Source organism: Ictalurus punctatus, chromosome 24 (genome assembly GCF_001660625.3).
Source record: "Ictalurus punctatus breed USDA103 chromosome 24, Coco_2.0, whole genome shotgun sequence".
Lineage (NCBI taxonomy): Eukaryota > Metazoa > Chordata > Actinopteri > Siluriformes > Ictaluridae > Ictalurus > Ictalurus punctatus.
In genome coordinates, this window is record NC_030439.2 from 16247744 (window position 1) to 16262079 (window position 14336).

At 38.4% G+C, this 14336-nt stretch overlaps 1 protein-coding gene across 1 annotated transcript; it reads right to left on the reverse strand.

The window, feature by feature from the left end:
* Positions 1-3220: 3220 nt before the first annotated feature.
* On the reverse strand, positions 3221-14336 carry mturn (maturin, neural progenitor differentiation regulator homolog (Xenopus)). Its single transcript, XM_017454202.3, has 3 exons — positions 13869-14336; positions 7934-8056; positions 3221-5765 (listed from the first exon to the last, which is right to left on the reverse strand). Exons 1-3 carry the CDS (start codon positions 14037-14039, stop codon positions 5661-5663), a joined length of 399 nt encoding a protein of 132 aa, XP_017309691.1. The 5' UTR covers positions 14040-14336; the 3' UTR covers positions 3221-5660.

Sequence of the window (14336 nt, forward strand, 5' to 3'; positions counted from 1 at the left end):
TTTTGTGGCTGGTGTTCACTGTAATGCCCATAAGATTAGAGTCTGTGATTTCCATTATGTAATGCCTTCTGAATGCAAGGCATTGCGAGTTGTTGGCTCTAGCCCACTGTTGTTCTTGCTAATCTATCAACACCTAAATCAACCTTTAGCATTTTGTATGAATTTAGTGAACTTCCCATTCAATTCAATTCATTGTTATTTGTAGAGTGCTTTTCACAGTGGACACTGTCACAAAGCAGCTTTACAGAAATATATACATTTCAGATCAAAATTTTAAATTGATAAATTTAAAGCAAGCCAGAGGTGACGGTGGCAGGGAAAAACTCCCTGAGATGATATGAGGAAGAAACCTTGAGAGGAGCCAGACTCAGAAAGGGAACACATCCTCATCTGGGTGACACCGGACAGTGTAATTATAAATAATTCTCATCTATAACTGTGTGCTACACGATAAAACAAAGAGTGCTACTGTGTAATCAGGAAATTCTCCACAGTCACAACATGAAGTCTATTCCGCTGAAATGATGAACTGTCCACCGATGGGGACTTGAGCTCACAATCTCGTTGTGCAATTGTAGTCCAAAAACATCACCGCAAACACAGTCCCAAGACATTTCACCAGAACTGCCCACATCAATTGCAGTCCAGTGCCATCTCCACGGCTTCCAAGTGTCCCCAGACTGTCCAGATGATGCCATCCTCAGCAACAGTGTTGTACAACTGTTGTGCGTGTCCAGGTATGATTGTTCTTCAGGAAGCAAAAGTCTTTTAACTTCTTTAAAGGTGAAATCGGGTAAATATTTCAGCCACTCCCGATTGCCTCACTGTAATTTGGTTACAGTGTGACCACCTTATATTCCCTGACAAATTCTTGCTCATTTTATTTCGTATTCAGCCAGTTTATATCTCTAAATCAAAAAAGCATGTACACAGAACTTTTTTTGCTGACTCTGGAGCCATCATCATTATAGTACTTGTGAATCTCAGTGTCACTTTTGATACTGTAAATCATGACATACATTTTTACCATCTGTCAGTTAATGGTATAGGACTTGTCTTGTCTGATTCAGATCTTCTCTTCCTAACAGACATCATTTTGATGTCTGTTACTTAATTTTAATTTTAATTTTTTAATTAAAGTTATAAAAGGTGTTCCTGAGGGATTAGTCTTTTGCCTGCTCTTCTTCTTAATTTACATGCCAACCTTAGCCATATCACATGTCATCACAGTCTCTGGTTTTAATGTTAGATTGATGATGCATTGATTTCTGTTACCACTTGTCACAAGTTCCCATTTAAGCAGCGTGACGTGGAGCATGTGAGCGCGCGTGCACGAGCAGGTGTGCGAGCACCTGCTTTTCCCTTGTGGACAATCGTGACATTTCGACAAGTGCATTTGTTCATGTTTCTTGTTTTGTTTCTCGACCCTGTATTTCCGTGACCGCGACCTTGATTCCTGCCTCGCCCCTTTATGCCTGTTTGCCGATGGCCGGAACTTTGCATGTTACTGGATTACGTTTGTGGATCATGTTTTGGATTTGTCTGCCTGTCTGTCTCTTAAATAAACCTGTTTAAACTGCGATTGCATCCCGCCTTATCTTCCGCTCTGTCACGAGACGTGACACCACTTATGCTTTGTAAATTTGTAGTAAATGAATTTGTACTAATTGGTACTTACTGAGTCTTCTTGACTTATTTATTGGTACTTATTAAGGCTTTAGTTTCTAGATTCTTGGACCATTAATGTATATGGGATGATTGATAAAGACATTGGTGCAACATTTAGCTCTCCTCTTAGTTTTGAGCCTTATCGTTGGACACTCACCAACAATTATTTCTACCATTTCCATAATATTGCTTGTGAAGGACTTTTAGAGTCTTTCACTTCAACATCCCTGCACATACATCTATGTTATATGGCACTGGGCTCCTAGATGTTCCTCAAGCTTGAACTGTCCACAGTGCGAGGCATTTAGCAGTTGGAACACCTTGCCTTTATTTTCCAGAGACTGTTATTCCACATTTCCTTGTTAAAATTGGTGAAAACTTTCTGATTCCGTCAATTTTACTCTTATTTTTTCTCATTTTAAGTCAATAGTGTTTTTTATTTATTTTATTTTTTTACCCATCTATGTCTATTAACTGTTTTTGTTCAGATATACCCAATTTTAATAGATGAGCCTTTTCTTTATTGGTTTTCAATAACTCAGTGGATTAAAAAAAGTATCACATGAATGATTGTGGCAACAAACTGTCTTAGATGCTCTAGATGTTGTACCCACCTTTTACATGACCAGTTTTCCAAGCCATTTCTTAGAGCTGCTCGGTCTCTTGCAGGATATCCCAGAGGTCTGTGATGGTGGATGGATATGTCTATTAAACATTTCGATCCAATTCCTCCCATAGCTGTGTGACAGGGTTATTCTCAGATGGCTAATGACTTACACCCAGCATTGCCACCTTCTCAAAATATTTCTTTGAGATGTGTTTGGGACAATGATAAAATAAAGACAAGGTCTCAAAACATTTAATGGTATGTGTAGAATTGAGATACACAACATTAAAATTCATAAATTCTTCACTTCTGCTGTTGTGGTTCCTCTGAAACTCATCCTGATGCTCTACTTCTGCTTCTGCTTAGAGCTTCTCCTTCTGCTCCTGTTGATGCTCCCACATGGACACCCTAAAGATTTGCACTTCCCAAAAACAGTTTATGCCCAAATCTCATCCTTGCTTCAATGCATAATCTCACCTGAATAATGTAGACTTGCATATAAGAACTGCTGCTGTAACTATAAAGACAGTCCTGTGCTTGTCCCAGGACACTTATTCAAAGTCTGCTTACACTGAACACCCTTTACTGTAATGATTTATAATCTCACTTGTGCGTTATGTACAAGAGGAGTTCCCTTTTGAGTCTGGTTCCTCTCAAGTTTTCTTCCTCATGTCATCTCAGGGAGTTTTTCCTTGCCCCTATCGCTTCTGGCTTGCTCATGAGAGATCTAAATATAAATTTACATCCGGGTTTCTGTAAAGCTGCTTTGTGACAATGTCTGTTGTTAAACGCCATGTAGACACGTAGAATGACTGTCTATATTATACTATCATGTGTATTCAACGTAACATATTATAGCTGCATTAAAACAGTACATAAAAACTGTTCATGTTTGTACCTTAAAAAGCAAAAAAGGGAGACTCACTGAGGGAATAGCACAAGCTGAAAGAATGTCACCTCCACATGGTTTAATTTAGGAACATACACAAACTTGAGGACGAAACAGATCAGATAACAAAGCATGGGATAAAACAAGACAAATTATAAAATTACATCTTTAAGCAAACTTTAGTTAAAACTCAATCTCATTAAAATAATGACAGTTGTTTTAATGGGGTAAATACCCAGAGGTTTGCATTGGGGGAGGAGGGGGGGTATACAAAAGCTTGCAGAGTGCTAAAGCTGGATGATCAAATAAATATGAACATAGAAGAGTAGCTTTGATTGATCTTACACCAGACTTCAGTACATATGGATGACGTAATGCTGAGGAAGATAGTATGGAAGCAGTGAGTGTATAGGAGATACAGGGGTTTGATGGCAGCATTAGGTCGGCACTAAATGTATGAAGTCAGCAGGATCATATCAGCTTTTTTCATATCCTGGAACAACATGTGATGTTCCTGCTGGTCCTACTAACCTGTTTACATTGGTCAAGCGGTCTAGAAAGAATTTGCTGTGGGGTGTGTCAGATTCAGACAGTTCAGTGCCTTTAATCATGAAGACTGAGTGCTGGTTGAGGATCATATTTTCCTCAGTCAGCACTTGAGGATGAAAAAAGAGGATGCTGCTTCAGATCAACATGTTCACGCTTATTGTACTTCACACATTAAAGCTCAACTCAGGCTTTTACTTTTGCGTAGTCTGGGAGGAAAACATCATGGAGGAAGTCTATAATTAGCCATGATTTGTGTGAAAACATGCCTGAAGTAGGCTATAGTTTAATACAATCAAAGACTATTGAAGGCCAAAAAGAAAAGTAACCACGATGCATAAGTGCAAACGAAAGCTTGTCTTTACAGAAAGCTGAAAATGCAATCACGCTATCTCTGATCTAGGGCTATTATGCATTAAGTTTCGCAGGCTGAGAGCTTTACTGGGATCACTATTCCTATTCAATCCATGGCCATATGATCAAGGATACTGAGATATAAAGGACAAAGCTGATGATGAGTACTCCAAAGAGTTTGATCAATTTCACTGATTGGTCTCAGACATTACAACACCTCTTCACCACTCACTAGAAAATCAATCAAGACTTTCTAACTACAGACATTCAGAAAGACAAGCTCTATTCATCATCGTTAAGATGAGAGATACATTTAATGTACCTGTTTAACTATTCCCCAAGTTATTTTAGTTATGTCTCGTATGCAGGAGAACTCGATGAATGAATTTATGTTTAATGGCAATAACAGTATGGTCCATAATCCTCCTTGCTTAAAAAACAAAAATATTTGTTTACTTCCTAATGGGATTAACCTGGTGGTTTCCATTAAACAATTTCACAAGGTTTTAATGGTTTCCAAGTGTGCATTAGGTGTGTATTCAGCTTTAGATCCAGTATATATACAGGCTATATTTATCAGAGATGGCACTGATCTGATAATGAAAATTATGGATTGGATATGGGAGAAAAACAGAATTCGATCCAATCCTGGAATTGGATTTGGAATAGATTTTTTTTATTTTTTTAAATCGAAATGTTTACAAATAAAGAGATTTAACTTGATTGATTTAATTATAAGTATGCTTTACAGTTTATTATATTTAGTTATTACATTATAAACAGGTATTCAATTGTTTGCAGTGAATGTTATATTTGTGTGGGAAAAGTCTAGCTGAGCTGTGGTTTTGTGTATGTGGTATTTTTAGCCATGTGTTTTTTCTATATATTTAAGGTGGTTTTTCAGTGAAAAAAAAAAAAAAAAAACCTGAACATTTTAAACTTTAGTATTGTTTAAAGGAAAAAAAATATCGGATTGGTATCTGAAAAGAAAAGGTGGTGTTGTGCCATCTCTAATATTTATATTAACTGAATGAAATATTTTTCAGTTTGAACTAGATAAGCTTATAAATGTTTTCCCGTTTTCTTACACACAGCCTGAAATGCAGAATTATATACTGTAACAAGTCAACTAGGTCCATTAAATCACAAGCGAACCACAGCTTATTACACTAATTTTAACATCAGAGACCGTTAAGACTCTTGAATCCCGTTAGAAAACCATTAAGCACAACTAAAATCAGTCACGCATTACCTGTTAAACCATTACGACCAATCTCAGCCCATCACACAAAAATCCTATCACAAGGAACCAACAAAAGCCTGAAATGGTTTCCATATTATTTTTCCAGCAGGGGCTTATTAAATAAACAAGAAGGACATAGGCGGTCTACTGAGGATGTTTTTCTTTGCAACATGGTAAAAGGTGGAATCGTGCATTATAACAAGCTGTGGTGCATATGTGCGAGTGTGTAAGACAGAGAGATAGTGCATATCATAAAACGGTAGAAATGTGAAGATGCCATGGAAGTAGGAAAAAAGAGAGGGAATGAAGCAACGCTCTGGCCCGTGGAAGGTCAATCCACCTCCATGAGCATATTATTGGCTAACACCCATCTGCTGATGGTCCGGCTCTGCTTCCTCCTCCACGTCTCCATGGTACTGCTCGTACGTGTCGTCATCAATGTCTGGAAGACCCAGGAGCTAGAAAACGACATACTGTTCATTCCGTTGTTCATACAAACTCTTAAAGCTTATAAATATTATAAAAGCTTATAAATATTAAAATATAAATATTTAATAAAATGTATTATTTACTGCAACTCATTACAAGGGACATGTTCACGTCACATAACTTAACAGGGACAACAATCCTTTTTTTTGTTGCCTAAATATGATTCCTGTCCGAATATTTTTGTAGAACAGAATGTGTGACAGAAATGTAGTATCTGAGTGTCTATCAGCACATGATCTTATGTATGAGAAGTTGTTGTTTTTTTGTAAGGAGACATTTATTTAACATTTATGGAAGGAGTCTCCAGTGTATTAGCTTTTGTATCATTCAGTAGGTTTTCCACCACAGGAAAGTCTTCAAGACAGAGGAGAAGAAACAAACAAACAAAAAAAGCGATGATTAAAGGTACATGTCATTCATTAATAATTTTTAAATGGTAACCAGCTCAAATTGTTGTGGAATAGGAATAAAACAGTTTAGAATGTGCAGTTATAGGAAAATAATCCATTTCAGGGTGGTAATGGTAAATCTGCTTCATGTTGGGTTGCATCACACCACAACGTTGTGGATTATTTTCCTATAACAGCATGTCTCCAGGTCTTTTATTCCTTTCTTATTCAAACTATGCTACTTGAGTTACTTTGGTAGCAAGAGTCGTCCCCCACCCTACCTGGCCTCCTTCAGGAGACTTAGAGAACAGACTTTGGGATCTACAGTCAACTCAGACTAGGAATTTCATTACAACACCACTGTGTGTATCCAATACATATCCCGTGACCTTTAGTTTGTATTGAGTAGGAAGGACTCATTCACCCTTCGCTGTGTACACACAGGAAATTGCAGCCTCAGATCTCTCAGCACAGAATGTCAGTAATAGCTATAAAAACGCCACAAACACTGCGGCTGTCCTATTTTTACCTTCTCATCCTGATCAGGAGCTAATGATGAGCTTCAGCTGACCTTCAAAACAAATCATGTGCTGCTAAGCTGTTTATGTCATTGCTACCATAATGTAGAATTGTCAAAAATATTGTTGTTGTTTATAAAGCAGGTGCATCATGAACATGATGTTATTGATTTGAGAGTGCTTATGCATGTTATTTTTTTTTATGTTTCGGCATATTCGGTTGCACTATTGAGTGTTTTGAGTCACTTACAGTGCAAATACAGTTGTGAATGAAGAAAGTAAAAAGATCTGAGCAAAACAAATTGAAGCAAACAAAACACTTTAATGCAGAAACTGTAGCTTTTATTTAAAAAAAAAATAATAGTTTGGTTACTGAGGTGAGTGTACACTATGTGACTTTCAAAATCTCAGAAAGGCTCACCCTTTCACACTACATGACTTAAATCCCTTTCGATCAGCTGATTGGTGGATCCCTGTCAAAGCATGACTGATTCCCAAATCCCACTATCCCAAAACAAAAATGCAAGCGCAGTCTACCATGTGACATTGTCTCTACTGGGAAATAGCAAAAAGAGAAAAAAGAGAAAAATGTTAAGGAAATATTGGTTGGGGAAATGCGTAACTAAAAGTATATTGTATTTTATATATATATATATATATATATAAAAGCTACTTTTAAACGGTGCTGTGCCTAGAGTCATGCTGTGTTTGTTTTTATTTTTGCAACTATTTGAGGATGACATGCCAAATCACAAGAACCCCAAAATTGTTCTGTGACTGGGAAATCAGGGCTAAAATCATGCACCCTGCACTAGGTTTTAGGTGTGTGTGTGTGTGTGTGTGTGTGTGTGTGTGTGTGTGGGTGTGTGTGTGTGTAAAATGAACAGGCTTAGGGAGTAACGGAATCAGGACCGTAAAAAAGCATCCGGCCTAGATTTCTAAAGTGGAGAAAATGTCTGGGATTCAGCTTTAGTTTTATTATGATGTGCGTATGGTCTAATACTGCATCATGTGTGTACGTATTTGCATTGCTTTAACCCCTGTCAGTAATTCCCACTGTCTTGCACATCAATTGGTCGATTATAAAAAGCTTGTGATCTTTTATTTATTTATTTATTTATTTATTTATTTCATTAAAACAAATCCAAACATTGAACATGTTTTTAAGCTCTAAATAAAAGTATTTTCGATCATATTGCGCTCCCAACCCTGGTAATGAACAGCACTCACAGGTCTGAAGGATCTGAAGACTTTGTCAAGGACCTCCAGCAGGGTTTTGTGTCCGCAGGAGGAGATGTAATCCTGTGCCAGCTGCAGGAAAGGGAGGCAGTCCTCGCTCTCACTCCACACATGCTAAACACACGCGCACACACACAGAGACAGCACAGACATCAAGTTACTCAGCAAATACACATTACACTCATCTGCATTTTCCCCCAAGTGAAATGTTTAGTGAGCGATTTAACTCTCTTGAAAATGATATTTATATTTTATTCAGGCTGCACATATAAAAAATATATAAATAAACATACAATAAATACATGTCATACTTAAAGTCTGTTTTGCATTAACTTGACTTTTTTTTTAGTTCACACAAAGGTTCAGGCTTTAATGAAATCAGAACTGCCATTACTGTAACAACAATTAACAAACCACATGTTGTGATGCCATACCAGTCACATTTTTTGACAGAACTGATAAAAAGGAACACTGAACAACAATGGTGTGCATGGCAGGGTTGCAAGGAGAAAGTCACTGTTCTCCAAAAAAGAACATTACTGCCCTTCTGCTGTTCAGAGATCATGTGGACAAGCCAGAAGGCTATCGGAAAAATGTTTTGTGGATGGATGCGTTCCAGCATAAGAACCGTATCCCATCTGTAAAACATGGTGGTGGTAGTATCATAGTTTGGGCCTGTTTTGCTGTATCTGGGTTGGGACGGCTAGCCATCATTGATGGAACAATGAATTCTGAAGTATAGCAGCGAATTCTAAAGGAAAATATCAGGACATCTGTCTTTGAACTGAATCTCAAGAGAAGGTGGGTCATGCAGCAAGACAACGACCCTAAACACAAAAATAGTTAAAGAAGAATAAAGTTAATGTTTTGGAATGGCCAAGTCAAAGTCCTGACCTTAATCCAATAGAAATGTTGTGTAAGGACCTGAAGCAAGCAGTTCATGTGAGGAGACCCACCAACATCCCAGAGTTGAAGCTGTTCTCTACTGAGGAACAGGCTAAAACTCCTCCAAGTCGATGTACAGGACTGATCAAGAGTTACTGGAAATGTTTAGTTACAGTTATTACTGCACAAGGGGGTCACACCAGATACCAAAATCCAAGGTTCACATACTTTTGTAAATATTGCATCATTTTCCTCAATAAATAAGTGACCAAGTATAATATTTTTGTCTCATTTGTTTAATTGGGATTTCTTTGTCTACTTTTAGGACTTTTAAAATCTGATGACGTTTTAGGTCATATTTTCATAAGGGTTCACAAACTGTCAAGCACCACTGTATACTATACGGCCACAAATATATGTGGTCAACTGATCATTACACCCCAGATTGTTGCCAAAAACGTTGGAAGCACACAATTGAATAGAATAGTCTTTGTATGCTGTAGAATTACGATTTCCCTTCACTGGAACTAAGAGACCCAAAGCTGTTCCAGCATGATGATGCCCTTGTGCTCAAAGCAAGGTCCATGTAGACATGGTTTGCCAAGGTTGGAGAGGAAGAACTCGAGTGGCCTGCACACAGCCCTGACTTCAACCCCACTGAACACCTTTGGAATGAACTAAAACAGCAACTGCACCCCAGACCTCCTCATCCAATATCAGTGCTTGACCTCACTAATGCTTTTGTGGATGAATGGCTCCACAGCCATGTTCCAAAATCTAGTGGAAGGCCTTCCAAGAAGGAACGGTCTGCTCAAAAAGCACAAAAATCGTGTGAAGGTCAGGTGTCCACAAACCTTTGGCCATATAGATAACCCTATAGTAGGTAACCCTAGTGGTTCCTCATGGTATGGCAGTAGAATAGCCACATAAATCACTATTGTATTTTATTTCAACATACGATTGCATCACTTCTAAATGACATCATACAATTACATTCTTATAGATATAGAAATATCCCTTACTTTGGAGGCTAGTGATATCAGCACCATCAGAGCTCTTGTACTTGTTTGGTTAGATGGCACTCTCAGCTCTTATCACTGGTGCATTAATCTTATCAATTACCCGCTTAAACTCCCAGGAGATCTTTAGACTCACATTCCTCACCCTAGCACTGAATAATTCATAGTCGGTGTTGATTAATATGTGTTTAGATGAAAAAAAACCCTCAATAATAAACCGAGGTGAAAGTTCAAGGGGTTACCATACTGGTACTTATTCTTTCTTCCAATGGCAGATGAAGCCGTTGAAATGAATACATGTGCTAATCTACAGCTTTCCGTTATATTTTAGTTTTGATGTCCTACGAAGATCAGAGCAATATAAGTAGTAGTAGTAGCTTTTCATTTGACTGAAGAAAAAAAAAACAATGGACAAAGTACCTTATAGCAGCTAACTGCAGAGAGAAAATTTATATTCAGTGCCAACTCAGCTATCCTAACTATAAAAATTTATGCGTTCACTCTCCCAGTGACTATCACTGGCATAGCTGGAGAAGAGCGCTGAGTAATGCAAAAGAACAGAGCCAAGCCACTCCCTCTTGGAACTGATCACAAATATTCCTAGTTTGATGCCTCAGCATTGGCATTAATTTGATTGTGTGAGCAGTTTGCCACCATCCACAGATCCAATGCTGTCATTTATACAGTTATGAATGGATAATGCAGCTTTTTTTTTTTTTTTTTTACCACAGTTATCAAATATGATTGCCAAGAAGGTGTTGGCTAATTTTCTACAAGAGCAGCTCTGACAATAGTGCCAACTGCAAATCACATGTGTGAATGAATGTTTTCACAGCAATGACTAATTCACAGGATAATAAACTAATCAGATTCATAACAATGTTACTTAATAAAGAAAAACATACAGTGTAATCGCTGATATGGTGAAGCTTTCTGTAAGGAAATGTTTATGTAATATTTATGGTAGGAGTTCCCAGTGTCAGCTCTTTGTAACAGTCAATTTTCAACCACGGGAAAGTCTTTAGGACAGAGGATGTCCCAGTTTCTCTGTAATATGACAAACAGTTACGGTGACAAACAGCGTCCGGTGAGATAACGGCTGTTTATAGCTGCTAAAATGTAAATACAGTTATAAATATAGAAATATTCCACAGCATTCAATGTAGCTATAAACTAAAAAAATTAATTAATTAATTAAAACATTTTAGTCATTGGCAAACTGCTGTGGAGTACAACATACTGGAACACGATGTTATTGGAAAATAATCAACTTCAATTTGGTAAGAGTAACTTCGCCTCGCATCTAGCCACGTCACACCAACCTTTTGTTGATTAGTTTCCTACAACAGCATGCCCCGAAGTGTTTTATTCCCTACATATAACCTCTTACACACAAAGAAATCAACGGTTCCAGTATCTTATATCCAACTTAAATAACTTTCAGATTTCATAAGTTCACAACCTCTTTTTAGTCAAATGTATCAAACCGATCATTTCTTTAGGCTTGTAAATTCAGGTGAAACAGAACTCAGATCAGAAATGTATGTGTATCCATGTGGTCCTGAAATGCTATTTAATGCTGAGAATGCTTTGAAAATGTCGTGTACCTTCCCTTATTTCTCAGACCATCCTGGAGTCAGTCTTTCAATCAGAGAAAGTAACTAAGATCATAAACTGGTGCCAGATTTAACCCCTTAAGCTCCCTGGACCTGCTGGATCAGGATCCCCCAGGACCAGCAGCATAATTACAGACATTTCCCATTCATTTTACTGTACTTACTGAGTAACATCATGGGGCTTCATGGGTTAAAGCCCAGTTTCACAACATTGCTAGAGCTGTAAGGACAGCTGTAAATCATTACTTAATAACTCGGCATGAATCCCGACAGCAAATTCCAGACTGGGTAGACAGACTTGATCCTTCTATTGGCATCCTTTAGAGGAAGTCCTTTGGAAGGAAATCATCAGCTTAACCCACATATTGGAGTGTTCTATGAAGACATGAGATCCCCTTTACCAGCAAAACACATACGGTATAGCATTATTTTATCAGGTTGATACTTAAGAATTGCTACTAATTATATAGGAACTGCTTCTAAACATGATGATTACACTTGAGAAACCTCCTGTTTGGGGTCTATATTTGTATATCATCTTTGTTAAGTGTGAACACGTACTACTGCCACAGTTCAGGATTAAAGCCGCGAACATTTCCCATTTTGGTTTTTAATTAACTTGAAAGACAAGAAAAACTAAGGAAACTGTTTATCTTATTATCTTATTTTTATAGATACATCTTTGCATTAGTATACTATTAAGAGAAAAAAAAGGGGTTCTGTATTATCCAGCACCCTTTCTTTTCTATATGCATTACCCTAGAGCGTACAACAGATCTCTTTCTCATTCAGAGAGTGTTCTGTAAGATCCTATAACTATCCCAAGAAAACTTGAGGAATCCTTTTTATGAGTCTAAAGAAACAATTCAACAGAACTGGAGGGAATAATGTTTGTTAAAGTTTTTCGCATGAGGTCGTGGGGTCCTAGATGCAGATGAATACTGAATACTATACTGAATACTCATTCCAGCAGCACGATTAGAGAAATCTTCAGTGACAGCTGGTCACGATATTGAATATTGTGGCTAAAAAGGCAGTACCCCTGCATTACTATTATGAAATCATTATGGTTGAGACGTATAGTACAGGGTCTCATCATAGGCATGACATGATTACGTATATCATGGATGTCTCAGCCAAGGAGGATTAAATAAATTTGCACCAGTATGCTGTGTGACTCTACACTCTGGGCTAGAAAGAAATCAGCCCCAGACTTTGCTTTATTCCACTGTGTGTATTTTTAAATATAACCATGTATTTTTTTTATTATTTTTTTTTAACTTATGGTGTTCTTACTTCCACAAAAGTAACAAATAATCCACTTGAGGTCATTTGTTAACAGCAAATAATTTGAATACCCAAAATTTAGCTTTATTTGTATGTATTTTGTACTCAATAGAGAAAGTGCTCAGCCCTGCAAGCCTGTTTACACCAGCTGGCTTTGGCATCTGAAAGCCATTGTAAATGCACTTGTGGTTGGTGCCTTGGCAAATTCTAGGTTTGGCTTCTCTGGTTCTCTGTCCATTTCTGTCTCTGGACCTGCTGATCAGGATTAGTAACTGGACACTGCAGATGAGGAAGGTTATTTATGAGTACTGATGACCACGCAGCATTATATTGATTAGGTATGGAGTGTTTAAGCATGTTAGCGGGGGTCTTGCGACAACATGATCTAACAAGAAAGCTATACTAAATAGTCAGTTCGGTTTCATAGAAATGAAGTCGAAGAAAATGTACAATAGTTCATTCTTTCTTTTTTAAAGTCATGCAAATTATTATGCATTTTCTGTCATACCATTTGTGTGAGTGAAAGAGAAAGAGAACCAGGGTGTAAAATTGGGGAGCGCAAACTATATAAAGAACGGTTCGAAACATTGAACAACTGTTCAATGTAAAAAAAATTGTTGCTATGCTTATATGCTTAGGGTTATCTGCTAACATGTCAGACCAAGTGGTAGCCAAGCCAACACCTGATACTGGGAGCCGCTGCCACAGTGGATCACATCACAAAAAGGAGAAGGGAGAGGAAAGAGAGCACTTCACTCTTATAATCAACTATTCATGCGGCCATGACAGGCCCAGAGAGGGAACATTAAACCTTGTAAACCTTTTGCTGACACAATGCCTCTGTGCGCCGTCATCCAGTCTGAAATGGCGGCACTGATGGAGCTTCATTACCTGCGCAACCTATTTTAATAACTGGGCGTCAGAATCAAAGTGGCATTATTACAGCACCAGCCTATTTTTAATTTTAGTTTTATTTCAATTTCATTTTCTGGGACAGATTACCCCGAAAGACTCCACACGCCCATGCAGAATCACAGACAGGCCTTCACACTCCCTCTGAAGCCCCCTCCCCTTCCCGCACACACACACACACACACACATCGTTCTACTCGTACTTACAAAAGTGTCGGTACCTCCTGTCATGTTGTCGGGGCAAAGCACGTAAAATGAAATGCCAGGCTCGGCGTAGAAGTCCATCCGGCGCTCGTCCACCTCCTCGGCGAAGATCAGCTCGAACGGGTTTCCTGAGCACCATTTTTCCGCCGCGTCCACCAGCTGCTTGAACTCCATCCTGCCGCAGCGTAACGGCGCACCTGCGCAGCAAAGCTCTACCTCCAAAACACTATATAACGCACAGATCTCAGCGCTCCGAGGCTCCTTAAAGCATCCGCATGGTGGTTTTATTATTTATATATATATATACATAATATATATATATATATTTTAGGGGGATGGGGGCGTGTGTGATGGGAGGCAGATTTCGACGCTAGCACCGTCGCATCATGGCCCTGGCCTCCGTTCACTTCGCGCGTTCTCGGTGAGAGAAATAAACCGACTGCGTCTCCCGGAGTTGCGCGTTCACGCCAC